At 52.9% G+C, this 22815-nt stretch overlaps 2 protein-coding genes across 52 annotated transcripts in view; one reads left to right on the top strand and one right to left on the bottom strand.

Moving 5' to 3' along the window:
* Window positions 1-19579, top strand: part of ANKS3 (ankyrin repeat and sterile alpha motif domain containing 3) — a 37778-nt gene extending 18199 nt beyond the window's left edge. For 8 of the 50 annotated variants that reach the window (XM_074028761.1, XM_074028777.1, XM_074028764.1 and 5 more), the window contains 12 exons: window positions 3008-3143; window positions 11461-11619; window positions 13966-14106; window positions 14671-14780; window positions 15030-15194; window positions 16948-17072; window positions 17184-17325; window positions 17512-17684; window positions 18047-18132; window positions 18666-18749; window positions 18984-19071; window positions 19192-19579. In XM_074028761.1, the coding sequence (XP_073884862.1) occupies window positions 3008-3143; window positions 11461-11619; window positions 13966-14106; window positions 14671-14780; window positions 15030-15194; window positions 16948-17072; window positions 17184-17325; window positions 17512-17684; window positions 18047-18132; window positions 18666-18749; window positions 18984-19060 (1398 nt within the window). In that variant the 3' untranslated portion in view covers window positions 19061-19071; window positions 19192-19579. Of the gene's footprint in view, window positions 1-2939; window positions 3144-11460; window positions 11620-13965; window positions 14107-14670; window positions 14781-15029; window positions 15195-16348; window positions 17073-17183; window positions 17326-17511; window positions 17685-18046; window positions 18133-18665; window positions 18750-18910; window positions 19072-19191 lie in introns of all 50 variants that reach the window. The other 42 variants (XM_045381598.2, XM_074028762.1, XM_074028774.1 and 39 more) reach the window with 18 other exon arrangements.
* A 694-nt stretch (window positions 19580-20273) lies between these two features.
* On the bottom strand, window positions 20274-22335 carry NUDT16L1 (nudix hydrolase 16 like 1). Of its 2 annotated transcripts, none has more exons than XM_045381603.2 (3): window positions 22174-22335; window positions 21757-22087; window positions 20274-21116 (listed from the first exon to the last, which is right to left on the bottom strand). In XM_045381603.2, exons 1-3 carry the CDS (start codon window positions 22324-22326, stop codon window positions 21022-21024), a joined length of 579 nt encoding a protein of 192 aa, XP_045237538.1. In that variant the 5' UTR covers window positions 22327-22335; the 3' UTR covers window positions 20274-21021. The 2 variants fall into 2 exon arrangements, with proteins under 2 accessions (XP_045237538.1, XP_005591198.2); XM_005591141.4 differs by having other exon boundaries at window positions 21827-22087.
* Window positions 22336-22815: the final 480 nt, after the last annotated feature.

Raw genomic sequence — 22815 nt, 5'->3', positions numbered from 1 at the left:
TCTTTCCTCAGCTTCCTGAGTAGCTAGGACTACAGACGTGTACCACCACACCTGCCTACTTTTTGTATTTTTAGTAGAGATGGGGTTCTACCACGTTGGCCAGGCTGGTCTTGAACTCCTGACCTCAAGTGATCCACCCATCTCAGCCTCCCAAAGTACTGGGATTACAGGCTTGAGCCACTGTGCCCAGCTTATAAAGTATTATTATTTATTTATTATTTTTTTGGACAGAATCTCACTCTGTCGCCCAGGCTGTAGTGCAGTGGCACGATCTCAGCTCACTGCAACCTCTGCCTCCTGGATTCAAGCAATTCTCCTCCCTCAGCCTCCTGAGTAGGTGGGATTACAGGCATGCACCACCACGCTCGGCTAATTTTTGTATTTTTTAGTAGAGACAGGGTTTCACCACATTGGCCAGGCTGGTCTCGAACTCATGAGCTGTGATCTGCCCTCCTTGTTCCCCCAAAGTGTTGGGATTACAGGCGTGAGCCACCGTGCCCGGCCTATAAATTATTTTTTAAGGCTGAAAGTTTCATAGGTAATTTTTAACCAGAGTCAAAAGTAGGATGGAGGGCAGTCTAGAAAGTAAAACTCCTTATGCTTTGTGAAAACAGTTTTTTCCTATATCTCTGCTCAGAGACCACCTCTGCCTCCCCCACTGACTCCATGTGGAGGTCAAGGTTGAGGCACCCCTGGTCTAATGGGAGAGACAGTTGCAGTATGGGTGGAAGCAAAACTACTTAAGGGTTGTGATTCTTTTTTTTTTGAGATGGAGTCTCCCTCTGTCACCCAGGCTGGACTGCAGTGACGTGATCTTGGCTCACTGCAACCTATACCTCCTGGGTTCAAGTGATTCTCCTGCCTCAGCCTCTTCGAGTAGCTGGGACTACAGACACTTGCCACCATGCCCAGCTAATTTTTTTTTTGTATTTTTAGTAGAGACAAGGTTTCACCATGTTGGCCAGGCTGGTCTCGAACTCTTGACCTTGTGCTTCGCCCACTTTGGCCTCCCAAAGTGCTGGGATTACAGGCGTGAGCCACCTTGCCCGGCCCTGCGTTTTTCTCTTAATGATGTTCTGTGCACCCTAGTCTGTGTCACTGCAGGTACTCCCACCTACCACGTAAATGGGCGGGGCGCGCTCCGTTTTCTGGATATGCTCTCACGTAGCTCACTAATCTCTTATTTTAGATTCTTTCTGATTCTTACTATGCTGAATGCCGCAGTGAAAATTCTAAATTGTAGTGTATGTCCTGCATTATTTCCTTAGGCGCCGTTGTACTTCAGCCTGGGTAACAGAGCAAGATCCTATCTCAAAAAAAAAAAAAAAAAGCAAACATGCTTATGATAGTACATTTTAAAAACATAGAAGATTGGACAATTGGAAAAATCTCCATCAAAAATAATAAATAACTTAAAAATAGCAACCTTTTGGGTATGTTACCGTCCAATACTGTTTTCTGTGTACTTTTATTTTTTGTCTCGTTTTGCAGGAGTTGTAATGTATATGTAGTTTTGTACCATGATCCTTTTTTATTTTTTTTTGAGACAAGGTCTTGCCCTGTTGCTCAGGCTGGAGTGCAGTGGTGCGATCTCAGCTCGCTGCAGCATCCACCTCTGGGACTTAAGGGATCCTCCCGCCTCAGCCTCCTGAGTAGCTGGGACCACAGGCGTGTGCCGCCATACCCTGCTCGTTTTTATTAAAGATGCTCCCCCTTTCTGGGGTCCCACCACCTCCTCTGGGATTTGGCTCTGGCTTCCCTGCCTACCCCCGCTGCCTGGACTAACAGGAGAGCAGGACAGTTACGGTATAGAACAACACCAGAAACATGCTGTATTGATTATAGTTTGTTGTTTTTTCTTGTAGAGGTGGGGTCACACTGTGTTGCCCAGGTTGTTCTCCAACTCCTGAGCTCGAGCGATCCACCTGCCTTGGCCTCCCAAATACTAGGATTACAGGCATGAGCCACCTCACTTGGCCATGATCCTTTTTTAACTTGATCATACAGCCGTTTGTAAATCTCATCATCTATGGCAATAACGTAACTGGCTCCTTGTCCCCCTGAGCATTCAAGTTGTCTCTAGGTAGGTTTTCATTATTGTGAATATGTTATGCCAAACTTTTTTTTTTTTTTTGAGACAGAGTCTCACTCTGTCATCAGGCTGGAGCAGTGCAGTGGCACGATCTCGGCTCACTGCTACCTCCGTCTGCTTCCCGGGTTCAAGCGATTCTCCTGCCTCAGCCTCCCGAGTAGCTGGGACTTTAGGCATTCGCCACCACACCAGTTAATTTTTTGTATTTTTAGTAGAAGGGGTTTCACCATGTTGGCCAGGATGGTTTCGATCTCCTGACCTTGTGATCTGCCCACCTCGGCCTCCCAAAGTGCTGGGATTACAGGTGTGAACCACCGTACCCGGCCTGTGCCAAACGCCTTTGCACACTAAAGCTTTCTCTGTATTTAGGGTTATTTCCTTAGAGTCATGGAAGTGGAATTGCTGCACCACAAGACCTGTAAATACATGATAGAGCTTTTGATCAAAGTGATGAATTCTGCTTCAGAGGATGGTGCTTTCATTCTGACTGGTTAAAAAGGCTGCTTTCATTGTGAACTGCTGTCTCCAGCTTTCTTTGAGTGAAGACAAGCAAAGCGAGTGGGACACAGCCTAGGCGCAGAAGGTGAAGGCTGGGCTCTCCCCATGGTGGCTGCCAGCCCCCTGCAAGGGAGGTCATGAGTGTGGCGGGCAGCAGTGGGAAGCCGAGAGCTGCCACAGCTGGGAGATGACTCCCCAACCCCAGCCCCCCTCATGCTTGTCACTAAAAAGAGAGTGAGAGCAAAACTTGTGGCTACGATGCAGACAAGCCCGCCTTTTTCTCATGCAGATGTGGCGTTTCCCGTGCAGGGAGGCAGCCAGAAACCAGCATATGCCCTTCTCTTCCCAGCCAGCAGCCCAGGAACGGCAGGCACTTTGAAGGAGAGGCTCCTAACCCCCTTTCACGGACATTCGCAGGGAGTCAAGGTGGATGCGAGAGACCACAGTGGAGCCACAGCCCGGATGCTGGCCAAGCAGTACGGACACATGAAGATCGTGGCCTTGATGGACACTCACTCGCCCTCTCTGCCCAAGAGCCTCTATCGGAGCCCAGGTACCCACACCTGCCAGCCGTGCCCTGCTGGGGTCTCTGGTTGTCTTCAGCTTCAGGTGACCTGGCAGAGAAAGATGTCCCCCTCTTCCCCGGCTCCCACCTTCTCCTCTGAGATTTGGCTTTGCCTCCCCCAGCTGCTTCCATGTCAAGGTTGAGGCCGCTGCTCTAACAGGAGAGAAGGATGGTTATGATGGAGAGTGGCACAAAACCAGGCTGTCGTGACTGTAGAGGCTTTCTGTAGTATGCTTGACTACCGAGTCGCGGCAGGCCCCCTTAGTTTTCTGTTTTCACCGTTTCCTGGGCTATGGCTTATTCATTTTTCTGTATGAACTTGAATATCAACTTGTGTAGCTCCTTAAAAACAGCTTGATACTTTTATGGAGATTGTGACAGTGTATGAATTAACTCTATCTTTGTGGTGTTGAGTTGTCCTGTCTAAGAACAAGGGATGTCTTCTTGTTCCAGTGTACTTTTGGGTCTTGCAGGAGGGTTTTAAATTTTTCTTCATCTATATTTTGCATATGACTAGTTTGTTCCTAAGTGTTTGATCATCTTTTTTCCTATTGTAATGGGATTTTCCCTACCATTATACCCCTTTTTTTCCCCCAAATCTCAGGGTATTAATTATTCAGTGCTATTTATTTTTTATTTCAGTAGGTTTTTGGGGAACAGGTGGTGGTTGGATATGTGAATAAGTTCTTTAGTGGTGTCATTATATCGTTTAACTGCATATTGTCAGTGCATTTGAAGGCAGTGGATTTCTGCAAACTTTTTTTTTTTTTTTGAGATGGGAGTTTCGCTCTTGTTGCTCAGGCTGGAGTGCAGTGGTGCAGTCTCGCCTCACCGCAGCCTCCGCCTTCCAGGTTCAAGCAATTCTCCTGCCTCAGCCTCCAAAGTAGCTGGGATTACAGGCGTGCATCGCCATGCGTGGCTAATTTTTTGTATTTTTAGTAGAGATGGGATTTCTCCATGTTGGTCAGGCTGGTCTCAAACTCGTGACCTCAGGTGATCCACCAGCCTCGGCCTTCCACGGTGCTGGGATTACAGGTGTGAGCCACTGCGCCCAGCCCTGCAAACTAATTTTATATTCTGCTACCTTACAGAATTCTTGTATTGTTCAGGTTAGTTTTGTTACTGATTCTTTAGGGCTTTACAGGTGTACTAACATATAATCTTTAAGTATCGATGAATACACTGCTACCTGCTGATTCTTATGACTCTGACTTTGTTGAATTGCATTGTTCTTTGTTTAGTTGCTGACACCTCTAGCCCATTGTTCAGTATAGTGGAGACTGTGCACCTCCTCACCTTGGTCCTGATCTTAGTGGAAACGCCTCATTATGTGAGAGCGAAGGCATATGTTATTTTACCATATTAACAAAGTATTCATCAGTTCTTGTATTCTTGAGTGGTGTTTTACTGGAGTAACTATTGAATTTTGTTTCCTTATCTTTGGAGACGACTGTGAATTTTCATATGGTAGCTTGTCTTCATGAACCTCCTAATAACGAATCAACTTTACATTCTTGGCATAAATCACACATGTTGTATTATTTTAATGTGTTTTTGAATTCTGTTTATTAATATTTAGTATTTCTCAATGGATACTTAGTCATAAGTGATATTGGTCTATAGTTTTCTTTCTTCTTTTTTTTTGTTTTTGAAATGGAGTCTTGCTGTGTTGCCCAGGCTGGAGTGCAGTGGCAAGATCTCAGCTCACTGCAACCTCTGCCTCCTGGGTTCAAGCGATTCTCCTGCCTCAGCCTCCCAAGTAGCTGGGATCACAGTCATGCACCACTACACCCAGCTAATTTTTGTATTTTTAGTAGAGATGGGGCTTCACCATGTTGGCCAGGCTGGTCTCAAACTCCTGACCTCTAGTGATCCACCTGCCTCAGCAGTGCTGGGATTACATGCGTGAGCCACCACCCCCGGTGTGGCCTATAATTTTCTATTTTTGTTCTGTCTTTATCAGGTACGGGTATCAATGTTATACTTCATAAAAATAATTGGAAGTTTTCCTTCCTTTTCTGTGTTGTAGGACAATACATGTAGCATTAGTGCTACGTGGTCTTACAAGTTTTGATAGAATCCTCCCATGAAACCATCTGGTCTCTTGCTGTGAGGTGGTTCCTTGATAATAGTTTTTTATTTGCAGAGGTCTACAAGATAATTTTTTTCTTTTTTTTTTTTTTTTTGAGATGGAGTCTCATTCCGTCACCCAGGCTGGAGTGCAGTGGCGCAAGCTCCGCCTCCGGGGTTCACGCCATTCTCCTACCTCAGCCTCCTGAGTAGCTGGGCTTACAGGCGCCCGCCACCTCGCCCACCTAATTTTTTTGTATTTTTAGTAGAGACGGGGTTTCGCCATGTTACCCAGGATGTCTCGATCTCCTGATCTTGTGATCCACCTGCCTCGGCCTCCCATAGTGCTGGGATTACAGGTGTGAGCCACTGCGTCCGGCTTTTTTTTTTTTTTGAGGCGGAGTTTCGCTCTTGTTGCCCAGGCTGGAGTGCAATGGCTTGATCTTGGCTCACCACAACCTCCGCCTCCCGGGTTCAAGTGATTCTCCTGCCTCAGCCTCCCCGAGTAGATGGGATTACAGGCATGTGCCATCACGCCCAGATAATTTTGTATTTTTAGTAGAGACGGGGTGTCTCCATGTTGGCCAGGCTGGTCTCAAACTCCCGACCTCAGGTGGTCTGCCCACCTGGGCCTCCCAAAGTGCTGGGATTATAGCCGTGAGCTACTGCCCCCGGCCAATTTTTTTCTCCTTTTAAAATACTCTGTTTCAGGGCCAGGTGTGGGGGCTTACGCCTGTAATCCCAGCACTTTGGGAGGCCGAAGCGGGTGGATCACCTGAGGTCAGGAGTTCGAGACCAGCCTGCTCAACATGGAGAAACCCCTTGTCTACTAAAAATACAAAATTAGCTGGGTGTGGTGGTGCGCGCCTGTAATGCCAGCTACTCGGGAGGCTGAGGCAGGAGAATCGCTTGAACCCGGGAGGCGGAGGTTGTGGTGAGCTGAGATTGCGCCATTGCACTCCAGCCTGGGCAACAACAGCGAAACTCCGCCTCAAAAAAAAAAAATTCTGTTTCAGGCTGGGTGCAGTGGCTCATGCCTGTAATCTCAGCACTTTGGGAGGCCGAGGCAGGCAGATCACTTGAGGTCAGGAGTTCAAGACCAGCCTGGCCAACATGGTGAAACCCCATCTCCACTAAAAATACAAAAATAAGCCGGTGTGGTGGTGTGCGCCAGCTACTCTGGAGGCTGAGGTAGGAGAATCACTTGAACCCAGGAGACGGAGATTGCAGTGAGCCAAAATCACGCCACTGCACTCCAGCTTGGCGACAAAGCGAGACTCCATCTCAAAAAAAGTAAATAGATAAAATAAAACAAGATAAAATATTCCGTTTCAGTGGTTATTTTCTCCTGTTATTATTATTATTTTTTTAGCATGGAAAATACTGATTTATTTTTTGTGACAGGGTCTCCTTTGTCACCCAGGCTGGAGTTCAGTGACCCAGTCTCGACCCACTGCAACCTCTGCCTCCCAGGTGCAAAGCGATCCTTCCACCTCAGCTCCACGAGTAGCTAGGACTGTAGGTGCACTCTACCATGCCCAGCTTACGTTTGTATTTTTTGTAGAGAGGTAGTTTTGCCATGTTGACCAGGCTGGTCTCAAGAGTCCTGAACTCAGGCAATCCACCCGCCTTAGCCTCCCAAAGTGCTGGGACTACAGGCATGAGCTACTGCACCTGACCTGGAAAATATTTATTTCATTTTTAATTGACACAAAATAACTCCATATTTATGGGGTACAGTGTGTGATGTTTTGATACATGTATACACTGTGTAATGATCAAATTAGGGTAATTAGTTTATCACCTCAAATATTTATCATTTCTTTGAGGTGAGAACATTTCTGTCTTCTAGTAGCTGTTCTGAGGTATACACTGTTGTTCCGTATAGTCACTCTGCTGTGAACACCAGAACTTCTTTCTTCGATCTGTCATTTTATACCTATTGACCAGTCTCTCCCACTGCCTCCCCACCCCCAACCTCTGATATCCACTCTTTTACTCGACATGCTTGATGTGAGCTTTTAAAAATCCTGTAAATGGGTGAGATCATGTAGTCATGTAGTCTTGTTTGTTTGGTTGGTTTTTGAGACAGGGTCTCGTTCTGTCACCCAGGCTGGAGTGTGGTGGCATAATCTTGGTTCCTGTAGCCTCCAATTCCTAGGCTCAAGTGATCCTCCCATCTCAGCCTCCTGAATAGCCGGGACTGCAGGCACCTACCACCACACCTGACTAATTTTTTTTTTGTAGAGACGGGGTCTTGCTATACTGACCAGGCTGGTTTGGAACTCCTGGGCTTAAGTGATCCTCTCACCTTGGCCTCCCAGAGTGTTGGGATTACAAGTGTGAGTCACCACACTGGCTGGCATTTGTCTTTCTTTTCTGTCTGGTTTATTTTACTGAACATAGTCTCTCCCATGCTTATTCATGTTGCCACAAATGATCAGATTTCATTCTTTATGTCTGAATAATATTCCATTGTGTATATAAGGCCTTCTTTCTTCATTCATCCACTCATGGACTCGGTTGATTCTCTATCTAGGCTACTGTGAATGGTGCTGCAATAACAAGAGGGTGTAGACATCTCTTTGGTATACTGATTTTCTTTCTTTAGGATAAATAACCAGTAGTGGAATTGCTGGATCTCATTTCTTATATTTTAAAAAATTTCTTATATTAAAAAAAATAGAGACAGTGTCTCACTATGTTGCCCAGGCTGGTCTCAAACTCCTGGGCCCAAGTGATCCTCCCGCCTCAGCCTCCCACAGTGCTGAGATTATAGGCGTGAGCCACTGCGCCCGGCCTCACTTCTTATTTTGAATATTTGTGTTTGCTCCTTTTTTCCTTTTAAAGTTAAATACTAGTACTTTGTTTAGTGGAAAAACAAGAAAACCCCATCGGATTTTGATTGATTATTGAGACCTACTGATGGTTTAATTTCTGCTTTTATTTTTCTTTGGCTTACTTTGTTGTTCTAGTTTTTTGAGTTGGAAATTTCTTTCAGGTTCATTGTTTCCCTTTTGTTGCTAAATGTTAGAGGCTGTGAATTTTTGCTGATTGCTGCTTTAAGTGTATTCTGGGGGTTCTGTATTTAATACTTTCCTTATTATTTTTCAGAAATTCTATAATTTTTATTTATATTTTCTCCTTCACCCATGAGTTGTCTAATAGAAGTCTTGTGGTTGTTTTTGTTTGTTAATTTCTTGGTGGAAGGGCCTTTTTGATCTTGTGATTAATTTCTCATGTTATTCTGATCACCTTTATTCTAGTGTGTCTGATCAGGTAGTGTTTATAATTCTTACCTTGACAGAACTTCTTTGTCATCTTATTTATCACCTACTGATCAATAGATATATATTTTTTCAGATGTAGTCTCACTCTGTCACCCAGGCTTGAGTGCCCAGGCGCAATTTCGGCTCACCACCACCTCTACTTCCCAGGCTCAAGCGACTCTCCCACCTCAGTCTCCCGAGTAGTTGGGATTACAGGCGTCTGCCTCCACGCCTGGCTGATTTTTTTTTTTTGTATTTTTAGTAGGACAGCGTTTCACCATGTTGGCCAGGTTGGTCTCGAAGTCCTGACCTCAAGTGATCCGCCCACCTCAGCCTTCCAAAGTGCTGGGATTACAGGCGTGAGCCACCGCGCCCAGCCCTGATCAATATTTTTTAACGTTCTGTGTTTTGCTTGAGAAGAAGTTGTATTCTCTATTTTCTGTGTATACAATTTAGCGTATCTGTGAGTATCTTATTTAGGATTATGTACTTTTAGTTCATTTTCTACAAAATTACCTATTAGTGTGTTTCTGATTTATGAAGGAAGTTGGTGCATTTTTGGTGACAGATTTTCATAACTTGTTATAGATTCACTGTGAATTACGGCTTTCAGTATTAGAAATGTCCTTCTAGCCGGGCATGGCTCATGCCTGTAATCCCAGCACTTTGGGAGGCCAAGACGGGCAGATCACCTGAGGTCAGGAGTTCGAGACCAGCCCAGCCCACATGGTGAAACCGTGTCTCTACTCGAAATGCAAAAATTAGCCAGGCATGGTGGCACATACCTGTAATGCCAGCTACTTGGGAGACTGAGGCAGGAGAATCATTTGAACCCGGGAGGCGGTTACAATGAGCCGAGATTGTGCCACTGCACTCCAGCCTGGGTATAGAGGGAAACTCTGTCTCAAAAAAAAAAAAAAAAAAAAAAGTCCTTCTGTGTCATATTTAATGCGTTTTGCCCTGATTTCCACTTTGATAGGAGGATTGCAGCTCTGGCTTTTTTGTGGTTTCCATCTGCCTGTAATTCTTAAGCCGCTCTGAGGGTGTGTTGGGTGCTGAGATTCACGCAGCTGCCGTTCCCTTGCTTATTGCCACCTTTGTGCATTTGTCTTACAGCTCCCTCCCCTTTAGCTTGGATGGAAGCACAGTCTCCCTGGGGTGCTGTAGATCTTTGAGTGTGAGGGGGTGTGTGTCCACATAGCTAGCTCAGTCGCCAGGGCATGAGCCTCTTCATGGGGAAGGACAGAGTGGCCCACGTTCAGGGCCTGAGCTCTCCCTCTTTGCTGGCCTGCCGTGAATTATCCTGTCAGTTTGCACCTGAGTGAGCAGCTCCTTTCTCAGGGTCAGGCTCAGCCCAGCTCCTTCCCTGGTGTTGGGATTGTTTCATAGTAAACACAGCTCAGGTGGTAAAATGGTAACGCAGGGGACCTCTGCCTTCATTTCCGTCCCAGCTTACCAGCTTCACAAGGAGATCTCATGATTTCCTCCTGCATCCAACTCACGTATCTCGTAAAAGCAGAATCGGATCAGAGCCTTATACAAGTCAAATATGAAAAACTGAAAAGCTACAAAATAGTAAAAGCTCTGGGTTGAGCTCTGAAAGCCCAGAAAGCTCAGACTGGGCAGTGATTTGAAATACTTTATAATCATAGCAAACACATGCCATGCTTTAGAAAATACAGAATTGCGGCCGGGCACAGTAGCTCATGCCTGTGATCCCAGCACTTGGGGAAGCCAACGCGGGTGGATCACAAGGTCAGGAGATCAAGACCAGCCTGGCTAACATGGTGAAACTCCATCTTTACTAAAAATACAAAAACAAAACTAGCCGGGCATGGTGTCGGGCGCCTGTAGTCGCAGCTACTCAGGAGCCTGAGGCAGGAGAATGGTGTGAACCCGGGAGGTGGAGCTTGTAGTGAGCCTTGATCGTGCCATTGCACTCCAGCCTGGGCGATGGAGCGAGACTTCATCTCATAAAAATAAAGAAAAAAAGAAAAAACAGAATTCCTTAATAAGTTGTTTGCAGCCAGGCACAGTGGTTTACGCCTGTAATCACTTTGGGAGGCTGAGGTGGGTGGATCACCTGAGGTCAGGAGTTCGAGACCAGCCTGACTAATATGATAAAACCCCCATCTCTACTAAAGTACAAAAATTAGCTGGGTATGGTGGTGCATGGCTGTAATCCCAGCTCCTCGGGAGGCTGAGACAGGAGAATCACTTGAACCCAGGAGGCAGAAGTTCTAGCCTGGGCAACAAGAGCAAAACTCCATCTAAAAAAAAAAAAAAAAGTTGCTTCCAAAGGAAGGGATCAGGAAAAAGAAGTTGTGACTGATATTACCATATATTTTAATGAAGAGATGAATTTTATTTATTCAAATTAGAACAAAATTTCCTATTATGAACAATACAGGCTTATGAACAATTTTACAAACCTCGACAGAGATAAGAATGAAACTCCTGGCCAGGCGTGGTGGCTCACGCCTGTAATCCCAGCACTTTGGGAGGCCGAGGCAGGCAGATCACCTGAGGTCAGGAGTTGGAGACCAGCCTGGCCAACATGGCAAAAGCCTGTCTCTGCTTAAAGAAAAAGAAAAAGCTGGGCATGGTGTCACGCACCTGTAATCCCAGCTACTTGGGAGGGTGAGACATGAGAATCGCTTGAACCCAGGAGGCGGAGGTTGCAGTGAGTGAGCCAGGATCATGCCATTACACTTCAGCTCGGGGGACAGAGACTGTGTCTCAAGAAAAATGAAACTTCCGATCCTCACTAACTTTGCAGCTCCCTGTGGCCCATTGGAGCAGCGCCCCGGCCTGTTAGGGCATTTCTCAAAAGTGATGCCCCGGCAGATACCCTTCTCCTTAATTTAACAAAACCGGCGACAGTTACTTTCTTTCAGTTTGCCATAAGGATTAGTAAATGAGTCCATCACTGAACAGACTGTCTTAATCCTGGTGTTTGACCACAGAAAAGTACGAAGATCTGAGCTCCTCTGACGAGTCCTGCCCTGCTCCTCAGAGACAGAGGCCGTGCCGGAAGAAGGGTGTCAGCATCCACGAGGGACCGCGAGCCCTGGCCAGGATCACAGGCATTGGCCTGGGCGGCAGAGCCCCACGGCCTCGCTATGGTGAGTGGCCCGCGTTTCCCGAGGGCTCTTTCTCTCTGCATACCAAGATTCTGTGTTGGCCAGGATGGAATAGCTCTTAGGCTCCTGAAACATGGGTCGCTGGACCTTAGGTGGCAGCGGGACAGGTGGCCCAGCTTTCATGCTCAGGGAGACTCAGGATTGAGTCCACTGATGGAAATGCACTGGTCACGGACTAGCTCTTCTTTTTTGCTTAATCTCCTTGAGTTTCCTTTTCATTGGCTAAATTTAGGAATAGAACTTTCTCTCCTGCAGCAGAAATGTAGCCCGCTCAGATTTCATTCATCACATAGGTGAAACCCTGTCTCTACAAACATGTAGCTGGGCATGGTGGCAGGCATCTATAATCCCAGCTACTCAGGAGGCTGAGGCTTGAACCCAGGAGGCGGAGGTTGCAGTGAGTCAAGATCACACCACTGCACTCCAACCTGGCAACAGTGCAAGACTGTCTAAAAAAAAAAAAACCGGCCGGGCGCGGTGGCTCACGCCTGTAATCCCAGCACTTTGGGAGGCCGAGACGGGCGGATCACAAGGTCAGGAGATCGAGACCATCCTGGGTAACACGGCGAAACCCCGTCTCTACTAAAAAAAAACACAAAAAATTAGTCGGGCGAGGTGGCGGTGCCTGTGGTCCCAGCTACTCAGGATGCTGAGGCAGGAGAATGGCGGGAACCCGGGAGGCGGAGCTTGCAGTGAGCTGAGATCGCGCCACTGCACTCCAGCCTGGGCGACAGAGCGAGACTCCGTCTCAAAAAAAAAAAAAAAAAAAAAAAAAAAAAACCAAAAAAAAATACTGGGGGGCCAGGTGCAGTGGCTCATACCTGTAATCCCAGCACTCTGGGAGGCCGAGGCAGGAAGATTGCTTGGGCCCAGGAGTTGTGAGAGCAGCCTGGGCAATGTAGCAAGACCCTATGTCTACAAAAATTTTTGAAAATTAGCTAGATATCATCTCCATGCCTGTAGCCCTAGCCCCAGCTACATGAGAAGCTGAGGTGGAAGGATTGTTTGAACCCAGGAGGTCAAAGCTGTAGTGAGCCATGATGGTGCCATTGCATTCCAGTCTATATAACAGAGCAAGACCCTGACTCAAAAAAAGTTTAGGGGGCAATGATAAATAGCACGTGCTGATTGTAAAAACTTCTCCATAACTAGGAAAATATGTAAAGAAGTAAGTTAGTTCCCCATGGTCCCACCAACCAGTCCTTTGGGTTCTTTTTTGAGACAGGGTTTCACTGTAGCCCAGGCTGCGGTGCAGTGGCACGATCATAGCTCACTGCAGGCTCCAATTCCTGAGCTCAAGCGATCCTCCTGTCTCAGCTTCCTGAGTAGCTGAGATTACAGACGTGTGCCACCGTGCCTGGTCAAGTCAGTCTTTTTATATAAATAAAGGGGCAAAACTGGAGTGAAATTGCCTGGTATGCATGCCCCCCCTTTTTTTTTTTATTTTTGAGACGGAGTCTCGCTCTGTCGCCCAGGCTGGAGCGCAGTGGCCGGATCTCAGCTCACTGCAAGCTCTGTCTCCCGGGTTTACGCCATTCTCCTCCCTCAGCCTCCTGAGTAGCTGGGACTACAGGCGCCCGCCACCTTACCCAGCTAGTTTTTTGTAGTTTTTAGTAGAGACGGGGTTTCACCGGGTTAGCCAGGATGGTCTCGATCTCCTGACCTCATGATCCGCCCGTCTCGGCCTCCCAAAGTGCTGGGATTACAGGCTTGAGCCACCGCCCCCGGCCGCATGCCCCTTTTTCTGCTTGGTTTTAGAGGAAGGTAGAGTTAGGTAATATCATATTATTGCCGTTAATTTTTAGCCCAAGGCCTTTTTCCTTCCTGCTCAGCCAGATCTCTTTTTCGCTGGGGTTGACTGGCCCGAGGAGCCCGCTAAGAGCCTATGGTTAAAGGTCATAGGGACATAAAGACACCTGGTTGACGGGTGTCTGTGTGAGGTCATTAGATACCTCCTGCTAAAAGGAACACTAGTGGTGTAGTTTCCTCTGGTCAGGCATCTGTAAATACAGCTTACCATCTCCTACGTTTTCCCTTTGAAAAAGAGGTTGCTCGGTACAAAGGAGAGGGCCCAGGCTTGACCTGGCTGTCAGCCCTGGCCCCACCATGCACTTGTCTGGCCCACTCACTGACCCTCAGAGTGACTTCTCCACCCACACACCACAGATAGAGCCATGCCAGGTCGCAGGGGCAAGTAGGTGAGGTCATGAGCGGGAAGTCGCCTGCCTCCATCCGGGGCCTTGGCCTCTGAGGCGGTGGGGGCATCTGGAACCAGGATCGGCTTCACTTTGGAGTTCCCTGGGCTTATGGGCTCTATTCTGTACACAGAGCAGGCTCCTCCCCGGGGCTATGTCACCTTCAGCAGCAGTGGTGAGAACGCCCTGGAAGAAGAGGGCCTCTGCTGCCGGGACGTCACCTCCCCCATCAACGAGCGGGACGTGGAGAGCAGCAGCAGCAGCAGCAGCCGGGGTATGTGCACCCCCACCCCTGTCCAGCCCGCGGCTCGGGCAGGTCCTGGAGCTCCTGTGTGCCCGTCCCCACTTATCCACTGGGCTTGGTGCTGGGACACAGCCCCGCCATCCAGCAGAGGACAGGCACAGGGGAGGCGTGGGCAGCCCTGGTTCTTGTGAGGAATGGGAGAAGCTTCTGTTCCAGCGTCCCCGTGCAGCCTGGGGGAGCCACTCCACACCAACAGGTTTAGCTGCTTGCTTGGGAGCCCCCTGAGGCTTTCCGGACAGGCTCCAAGAGGAATGTCCTGTTATAACTGCACCTCCGTGCAGCAGCTGCTCACATAGTGCCCACCGTACGCCAAGCCCTGCCCTGGCTGCTTGGGATTTATCAGTGAACAAAAAACAAGCCCTGCCCGTCTGTATAGAGGGGAGGGTTTAGAACAGGCAGGAAGCTTGAAACATAAGGAAGCAACCGCGGCAGGCCCCAAGGAGTGCCCTGGTGGAGGTGGCTCAGCCCGGGGCACGCCCATGCACAGCACCGCGGTGAGGCCTGCAGGCGGACGCCCTGTCTGTCCGCCCTCAGAGGAACATGCTTTCTGTGCCAACCTGGAGCCTGTCCAGAGCAGCAGCAGCAGCGAGGGCCTGGCCAGAGCCCAGGGGCTCAGCAGCGAAGCTTCTGTGGAGAGCAATGAGGTGCGGATTCTTTCTCGTTCTCCCATAGCCGGTCCCTGGCTGGGATGCCTAACATCCCCGTTACTTTAAGATGAGAACGTCCGTAACAAGCACGTGCTACACGTGTGTGCCGCGCTGGGACGTGCTGTGTCCAGGGCCTGGCTTCTCAGACGACAGCGAATGCACTGGAAGCCCGTGTGGCGGGTGGGGGTTCACCACGGCTCTCCAGTCAGTCCGTGCGCTCCTTCAGATACATGGCTCTCACCGCAGGACTCGGACCACGCCTGTAAAAGCTCAGCTCGCAAACAAGCTAAAAGTTACGTGAAGACCAAGAATCCTGACAGCCAGTGGCCTCCCCGCACTGGGACTGACGGGGAAGACTTTCCCCTTGAGTCCAGCCCCCAGACTCAGAGGGCCCCCTACTCAGGACCGCAGGTAAGACCGCTTGTGAAACTGGAGGTTACACTCAGAGACGGCACTTTTTGTGACTTATGAGGCATGTGTTGTGTATGTAACGTGCCAGGCTGCTTGGAGAACGGAATGGCCGTGGCGTCCCCATGGCCTGGTAGGCTCTGCAGGCTCACGGCCGGCTCCGTGGCTGACGGCCCAGCTGCACGGCTTCTGCTGTGTTCCAAGGACCTGTCTCCCTGCTTCCCATACTGGAGCTGGCTCCCCTGAGCCTGGGGAGAAGAAACACACCTGACCTCAGAGCTGCCTGCGGGAGTCTGACGGGATGCCGCTGAAGCAGAGACAGGGACCACACACGGTGTGTGCTTGGTGATGGTTACAGCTGCCACCATCCTCATCCTTGCTGTGGTCCCTCTGACCATGCATTACCTTAGGGATGACAGGTGTGACTCACAGCTCAGCTGTGTCACCTGTGTCTGCTGAGTTCTCCTACCCTGTGCAGTCAGAAGAGACACGGAGAAGAGAGGCAGAGGGAAGCTCTGGTGGGTTATTTGTTTTTTTTTCTTTGAGATGGAGTCTCGCACTGTCATTGGGCTGGAGTGCAGTGGCGCGATCTCGGCTCACTACAACCTCCGCCTCCCGGGTTCAAGTGATTCTCCTGCCTCAGCCTCCCAAGTAGCTGGGATTACAGGCACGTGTCACCATGTCCGGCTAATTTTTTGTATTTTTAGTAGAGATGGGGTTTCACTGTGTTGGCCAGGCTGGTCTCAGGCTCCTGACCTTGTGATCTGCCTGCCTTGGCCTCTCAAAGTGCTGGGATTACATGCATGAGCCGCCACGCCCGGCATGGCTGGTTATTTGTTAAAGCACCGGCTGTGCTGTTCAGTAGAGCCTTGCTATGCCGGCTTCTCCCTGCAGCCCCCGGCTCAGTGAACAGGCGCACACCTCGGTCCCTTCAACACACACTGAGTGGAGTCTGGTCTGGGTAGTGTCCTAAGTATGTTTCTTTCAGAAAACAGCTTGAGGCAAATGGCAGAGTAACATTCGTTTCTCCATTAAAAGCAATAAACTCTCAAAAGTAGGATTTCTGGAGTTGAAAAGTAAACTGAAATGAAAATATCACTAGACGGGCTCACAGCAGAATTGAGCAGGCAGAAGAAACAGAAAACTTGTGAACACAGGTCACCTGAGATCATCTCGCTTGAGGAACAGAAAGAAAGAGTGAAAAAAATGAACAGAAACCCGTGACCCCCTGAAGCACGCTGACAGCGTCCACACAGTGGCATTGCAGAAAAAGAGAAAAGCAGAAACAACAGCCTGACCATCTCAGGTGGATCAGAAACACGGATCTTACATCCAGGGCGCTCGGTGAACTCCAGGCAGGTAAACTCAGAGAAGAGCTGTGCTTAGACAAGTGGAAATCAGAACGTTGGACACGGAGACTAGAATTAGAGAACAGCGCTCTCTGTGTACAAAGCATTGTCTGGATCAGCAGCTCCATCGCCCCTTCACAGAACTCAGCACGTGAGGCAGGAGGCGGCCAGTTTCTCGTGATGAACATACAGTGTCCCCAGGTGGCCAACCATAGTGTGAGGACTTACCTGCCTGCTACGTCCTGCCCTGCCTGAGGCACCAGAGTAGGAAGGGACAGCCTGGGGGCTACACACAGGCCCGGTCTTGGTGCTAAGCCTGGGGAAGCGGTGGGGCTCCAAGCGGAGGAAAATGGCTCTGCTTTGTCGTCGGCCACTACCTCCCCCAACCCGTCCCCTGTGCCTGCCAGGACCTGGCCACACTGCTGGAGCAGATCGGGTGTCTGAAGTACCTGCAGGTGTTTGAGGAGCAGGACGTGGACCTCCGCATCTTTCTGACCCTCACTGAGAGTGACCTGAAGGAAATCGGCATCACGTGCGTCCAGAAGGGCTGCTCTGGCCCTCAGTCTGGGGTTGGGGCAAACTCCTGCTCATGTAAAGCGCTCCTGGGAGGCTGAGGCACGTCCTGGTCATGTTCCCCCTGCAGGCTGTTTGGGCCCAAGAGGAAAATGACATCCGCCATTGCCCGCTGGCACAGCAGTGCCCGTCTGCCCGGGGACGCCCTGGAGCTGGCCTACGCCGACCGGCTGGAGGCTGAGATGCAGGAGCTCGCCATCCAGCTGCACAAGGTGAGTGGCTGTGGGTGGGGGATGGGGGGCAGGGCAACACCCCTGAGTTGGCCCCATCTCTGACAGATAAAGGTGGGCGCTGTGTGGAGGGGTCAGCTGAATGCAAGGGGAGAGGCCACAGAGGACAGGGCTATGGCCAGGGGTTTGGCTTGCCCGGCTACCTCCCAGCCTCCCGCCCCCCTGCAGCGCTGTGAGGAGGTAGAGGCCATGCGGGGCCAGGTGTGCCAGGAGCAGGAGCTGCGTGCCGTGGTGGAGAGCTGCCTGCTGGAGCAGGACCGTGCCCGCGAGGACCTCCAGGCCCACCTGCAGGAGACGTGGGCCCTGGCCCGGGACGCTGCCCTTGTCCTGGACCAGTTGCGGTGAGTGGCTCTGAGCTGGCCTGGGCTGGGTCTCCAGTGGTCAGCCGCCTGGCCCCTGGGCCCCCAGACATCTTTTCCTCCTGATTTTGTAACTGAGAGGTGGATTTCAGCGCCTGGAGCCACCCCCCCATTTCATCCAGGCCCTTCCTTCCTGCGGGCAGAGCCAGGCAGCAGTCGGGGTCAGGAATCTGCACCGCTCTCCCTCCTGCTCTTTAGCACAGCTTCCTGGGGCACTGGGCCAGCTCACCAAGGCCAGCTGCAGGGACAGGGCAGAGTCCCTCCCTCCCCTTGAAGGTCTGAGGTGGGGGCTCTGCGACGGCCAGGCCTCTGCCCTCACCAGCACTTGTTCCTGTGTCTGGTAGAGCCTGTCAAGCTGAGCTGTCATCCCGAGTGAGGCGGGACCATCCCCCTGGTGCAGCCACCCTGGGCCCAGGCCTCCCCGCAGCTGGTAAGAGCAGCGGCCTGACTCCGCACTGGGCAGAGGAGAAAGTGGGGAGCCCTGAAGCGGGGTTTGACCCAGCGGGTTTGGCCTGGTTCTCTGGCCGGCAGCCACTCTCCAGGTCCCTGTGTGCACATGATCCCAGAGTCCAAGGAGAGGGGGCCCTGGGCACCCAAGCCCACTTCCTCACCTGTGACGGGAAAACCGCCTACCCCAGGGGTGGGAGGCATTGTGCCATGGCTGCCTGTGCTGTGCTCAGACCGCCAGTGACTTCTGCAGCCTCCAGCCAGGGCCCAGACCCGGGTCCCCACCAGCACAGCTTTGTCTTCTCTTGGGCTGACCCGGGCCTCGTAGTGTTTGCTTAGCCCGTGGGAGGAAGGGCACAACAGGGCTCCCCAGCCTTGGCCCTAGGAGGTCGCTTCGACACTGCCAGGCGGGTGGGGAGGCTCTGATCCAAGCAGCTTCTCCTGGTTGCATGGGCTCAGAATAAAGCAGGGCCTGTGGGGACACAGACCCACAGCTAACTCCATCCTGCACCACAGACGCCAAGGGCTGGCAAGTGTCCCTGCAGGCCATGAGCCTCCCCGAGCTCTCGGGAGCCCTGGAGGACCGTGTCCACGAGATGGGTGAGTTTCCGGGGACCAGACTTTGCTGAAGACTAAGAGCTCCTTGTTTCCAAGGGAGGCAGGGGACCCCTTTCCAGGGAAAGCAAGTTTGAGTCCCTCTACCCCAAGGCTGACCTCGGGGCTGGGGCCATGACGGCTGAGGGGCAGGTCACATCCTGCAGCTCAGAGCCCTGGGCAGCACTACCCAGTTCTACCAAGCCTGGGAGGGAGAGGCTCAAGGTCATCGTTCCGCAGGGCAAGCACTGTGCTCAGTGACCCAGAGCCTGGAGAAGCTGCAGGTGCTGAACGGGAAGAAGTGGCGGGAGCCCTAGCCCGCGGGCCGGTGAGTGTCTGCCAGCCTGCATCCCACGTGGCGGGAGCAGCAGGGCCTGTCTGGGCAGCTGCAGGTGTGCGTGCGCACCCACCTGTCCCCCTCTCTTCTTACCAGGGCTTTTTCTTTCAGAATCTGACGTTGGGTGATTGGTCCACCCTGAAGCTGTGTGCCAGGGAGTGAAGAGGACAGTAAGCAGGCAGCTGCCACGTGCAGCCCAGGCCCAGTGGGGGCCAGAGGATCAGGCCCCGGGAGCAGCCGGCAGACAGAGGCAAGACAGGGGCTGCGGCCCTGGCCGAGCACCTCGGGCCAGCACTGAGGCGGGACAAGGGTCTCACCCAGAACCTGGTGGTGAGGCCCAGAGTTCATGGGCTGCCCTGGCCCAGACCAGGCAGGGCCCTGGGGGAAAAGTATATCCATACACACACACAGGTGCCAACTGAGGTGTGACCTTAGGGGTGAGGACTGGGGCGCCTGGAAAATGCCATTTGTTGGAAAATAAAATTGAACAGCTAGTGAAGGGCTCAGTTCAATTTCATGAATTGATGAATTCATGAGCCCCTGGCCAGTGCAGCAACCGTGACTGCCCTGTCCCCTGCTGCTCGGGAGCGCCTTTGCTCGGCGGGTGTCCCCTGCTGCTCGGGAGCGCCTTTGCTCCTGGAGCCCACGTGACTCAAGACAAGGCTTCGAGAGCCAAGAATATCCCCAGCCCGCCATAGGACAGGGCCTCCCCCGACATGTTGCCCTCACACCGAGCGCTGAGATGATGGCGCTGGGACCACCACCTCCCTCACCAGGCCAGGCATGGGCTGTGAACATTTTCTGACGATGCCACTGGAGTCTTTCCAGATGTGAGGCTGTAGGAGACCACGAGGGATGGCTCTGCTGCTGTCCTTCTGCATAGTAAGCCTGCACTGCTACACCAGCCCCTGGAGCTGCTTGCAGATGATGGTGGTGTAGGGCGGGTTTGCAAAGCAGGTCAGCTCAGGTGCAGCCAGGGCCATCAGGATCAGGAAGGGGAGCCTTCCCTGAAGGTCTCAGCCCAGATACCCCAACCTGGCTGATGGGCACAGCGCTTATGCTGGGAGTGCCCCCAGTCAGCACTGGGGACAAACATGCCTCTGGCTGGGGCGGCTCCTCCCTCCCCCTAGGGCAGGAGGCCTGAGCTGGCTCCATCCAGAACCGAAACACACAGAGTAGCTGAGAAACACAGAGCAGCTGAGGAGTGACTTTATTGTCTTCTCCTTCGACAGCTTCGTCGTACATAGCTGAGCCCCCGAGGCCCTGACTGTCCCTGGGAACCAAGCCACGTGGGGTGAAGCTACTTTGAAACCTCACCCACAGTTCACACATGGTGAAAGAGAAAATCTAGCAAAGTAAATCCAACAACCACCCAAATTAACAGTATTAACTTCCTACCCCAAGTTGGCTCTCCCCCAGGCTCTGAGCTGGCTCAGGAAGGAGGCAGGAATGCTGACCTAGACGAGGCATCCTCCACCCACACATCCCGTCTTCCGAGTGGCCCTGGAGCTGTGCGCAGTCCCTGTGGGCCTCCACCAGCCGGGATGAGACACACACACAGGAGGGTCTGAGCCTGGGAGGCTGGAGAGGCAGGCCCAGCGTGCCCAGACCACCCTGCTCTGCCTGAGAGGATGGGCTGGGTCCCAGCTGGCCTGGCCACCACCTAGTGACTGCTTGGGACAGTGGAGATGACAGGATGCCCCTTTGCCCTAGGCAGTCAGAAGTGGGGTACACACACACACTCTAGAAGCCACACTTGGCAGGAATTCCCAGTCTTCCGGCCCAGGGGAGGGTGCCAGCAGCCCAGGCAGCCCTCAGGACGAGGCTGGGAGCAACTTCTCCAGGGCCTTCTTCTGCTTCTCGGTGGCCGCAGCCAGGGCCTCAGCCAGCTTCTCCTCAGGCATCATGTTGAGCACCTTGAGGGCAAAGAGGAGCTGGCACTTAGCCGTGCTCACAAAGGCGTTGCTCAGGAAGTTGGGGAAGCCTCCGACTCGGTCCTTCTGGGTGTACAGCGGGACCCGCACGAGGCCCAGCACCTGTGCAGACAGGAGGTAGGGGTTGGGGCCAGGCCTGCCACGCAATGGCACCCCCGGCAGGAGGGGCCTGGAAGCTAGGAGGCCAGGGTATGAGCAGCCAGCTTTGCCAAGGACTTAATGGGAGACCCAGGCAGGACCTGGCAGAAGCCAACCAGCTCCCTTGGAGCAGTGCAGCCCCCTCCTCCCCAAGCAAGTGTGGAGGCTGACCCCATGCACTTCCCCCTCGTACCTAGACCACCACCCGGGGTCCACACCCCATGCTTCCCGTCCACCCAACGAAGCCTGAACACCTGGAGTCCAACCCTTCCAGACCACAAAACACAAATACCAAGAGCCTTCACGCCCCCCATGAGGTTTCCAAGTTTTACGACCCCCGCTGTGCTCAAGTTTCCCAACTCCCCAAGCAAGCCCCGCTCCTCCCCCATCCCTTCCTCCCCACCGATCCCACTCCCCACTCCCAGGATTGGCAATGGCAGCAGCAAGGCAGATGTAACACAGCCCTGAGGGAGCCCCAGCCCCGGCCCCCACCACCGCCCCTCCTCTCCCGGCCCCCCAGCCCCAGACCCCTCTCCCCACCCCATTGCTGGAGACAGCGACACCCGACCCAGCCCGGCCAGGGGACCCTCAGGAGACGTGTTACCCATCGGTGCCTTCCACGGGGCCAGAGCCAAACCCCGGGGCGGGGGGCGGGGCCCGGGCGGCGGCCCCACCTCCAGGCCGTGGTCGCGCGAGTGCACCGCGCTGATCTCCACGGCGTGCAGCTGCTCCAGCGTCAGCTGCCGTGCGTACAGGTGCGCCACGACGCGGTGGGGCCCCTCGGTCAGGTGCGAGCTCAGGTAGTCGGCCTCGGTGAGGCGCAGGCAGCCCAGGCCCAGGCCCAGCACCCGGTTCAGGCCGTCCTCCAGCGACCAGAAGCGCCGGTCCACGAAGCCCCCGGGGAAGCCCAGCAGCCCATCGAAACGCATCTGCATCTGCAAGGGAGCGCGGGTCAAAGCCGGGGGATCGTCGGACGCCCCCGCCCCGGCCCGCCCGCGCCCGCTCCCGCTCCCGTCCTCACCAGCACCGAGAAGCGCATGGGGATGCGGCCGAAGAGCTGCCCAGGGTTGGCGGCGTACAGCATGGCGTGGCACGAGTGGCTCCAGCCCGGCCCCAGGCGCATCGCCTCCACCCGGCTGATCTGCTTCAGCTCTGGAACCGCCGCCGTCGACATCTTGGCACTGACCCCGTCCCCGTCGCTGCCACTTAAGAGCATGCGCGAGCCCGCCCCCGCCGCGCCTCACCAATCCGCGGGCGGCCGCACCCCCGGGTCCCGTTCCCCCGCCAATCGCCGGCGCACCCCGGACCGAGCCCCTCGCAGCGCCGCGGCGCGTCGTCGAGAGGTGCAGCGAGCGGTGTGCAAAGGAAGGCGGTGAGCGTCAGCCGTCACCCAATAGTCGCACACCCCGGGCGGCGGCCCCGCCTCCGACGGGATCGCCCAGTCGACTGGTCGGTGCCGTGGTGGCTCAAGGTTCACACTGTGGTCGACGAACATCTTCCTTGGCGCTCCAAAGCAGACAGCCGAAAATCCCTGCGGTTTCTCCACCCTCAATGGCGCCGATCCCCCTTGCGCTCACCCGTTTCTCCCCAGGAGGCGGACCCGGCCCGCATGGCCCTGTGCATCCGCAATGGCGCCCTTGGCACGACCACACAAGCCAGAAAT

The sequence above is a fragment of the Macaca fascicularis genome, chromosome 20 (genome assembly GCF_037993035.2).
Source record: "Macaca fascicularis isolate 582-1 chromosome 20, T2T-MFA8v1.1".
Classification (NCBI taxonomy): domain Eukaryota; kingdom Metazoa; phylum Chordata; class Mammalia; order Primates; family Cercopithecidae; genus Macaca; species Macaca fascicularis.
This window is presented reverse-complemented; position numbering and strand designations above follow the sequence as displayed.

Coding starts and splice junctions, on each gene's coding strand:
- NUDT16L1 (XM_005591141.4), bottom strand. CDS start 22,326: ATGTCGACGGCGGCGGTTCCAGAGCTGAAGCAGATCAGCCGGGTGGAG. Junction 22,088..22,173: donor CCATGCGCTTCTCGGTGCTG/GTGAGGACGGGA, acceptor GCTCCCTTGCAG/ATGCAGATGCGTTTCGATGG. Junction 21,117..21,826: donor CGCGCGACCACGGCCTGGAG/GTGGGGCCGCCG, acceptor CTGTCTGCACAG/GTGCTGGGCCTCGTGCGGGT.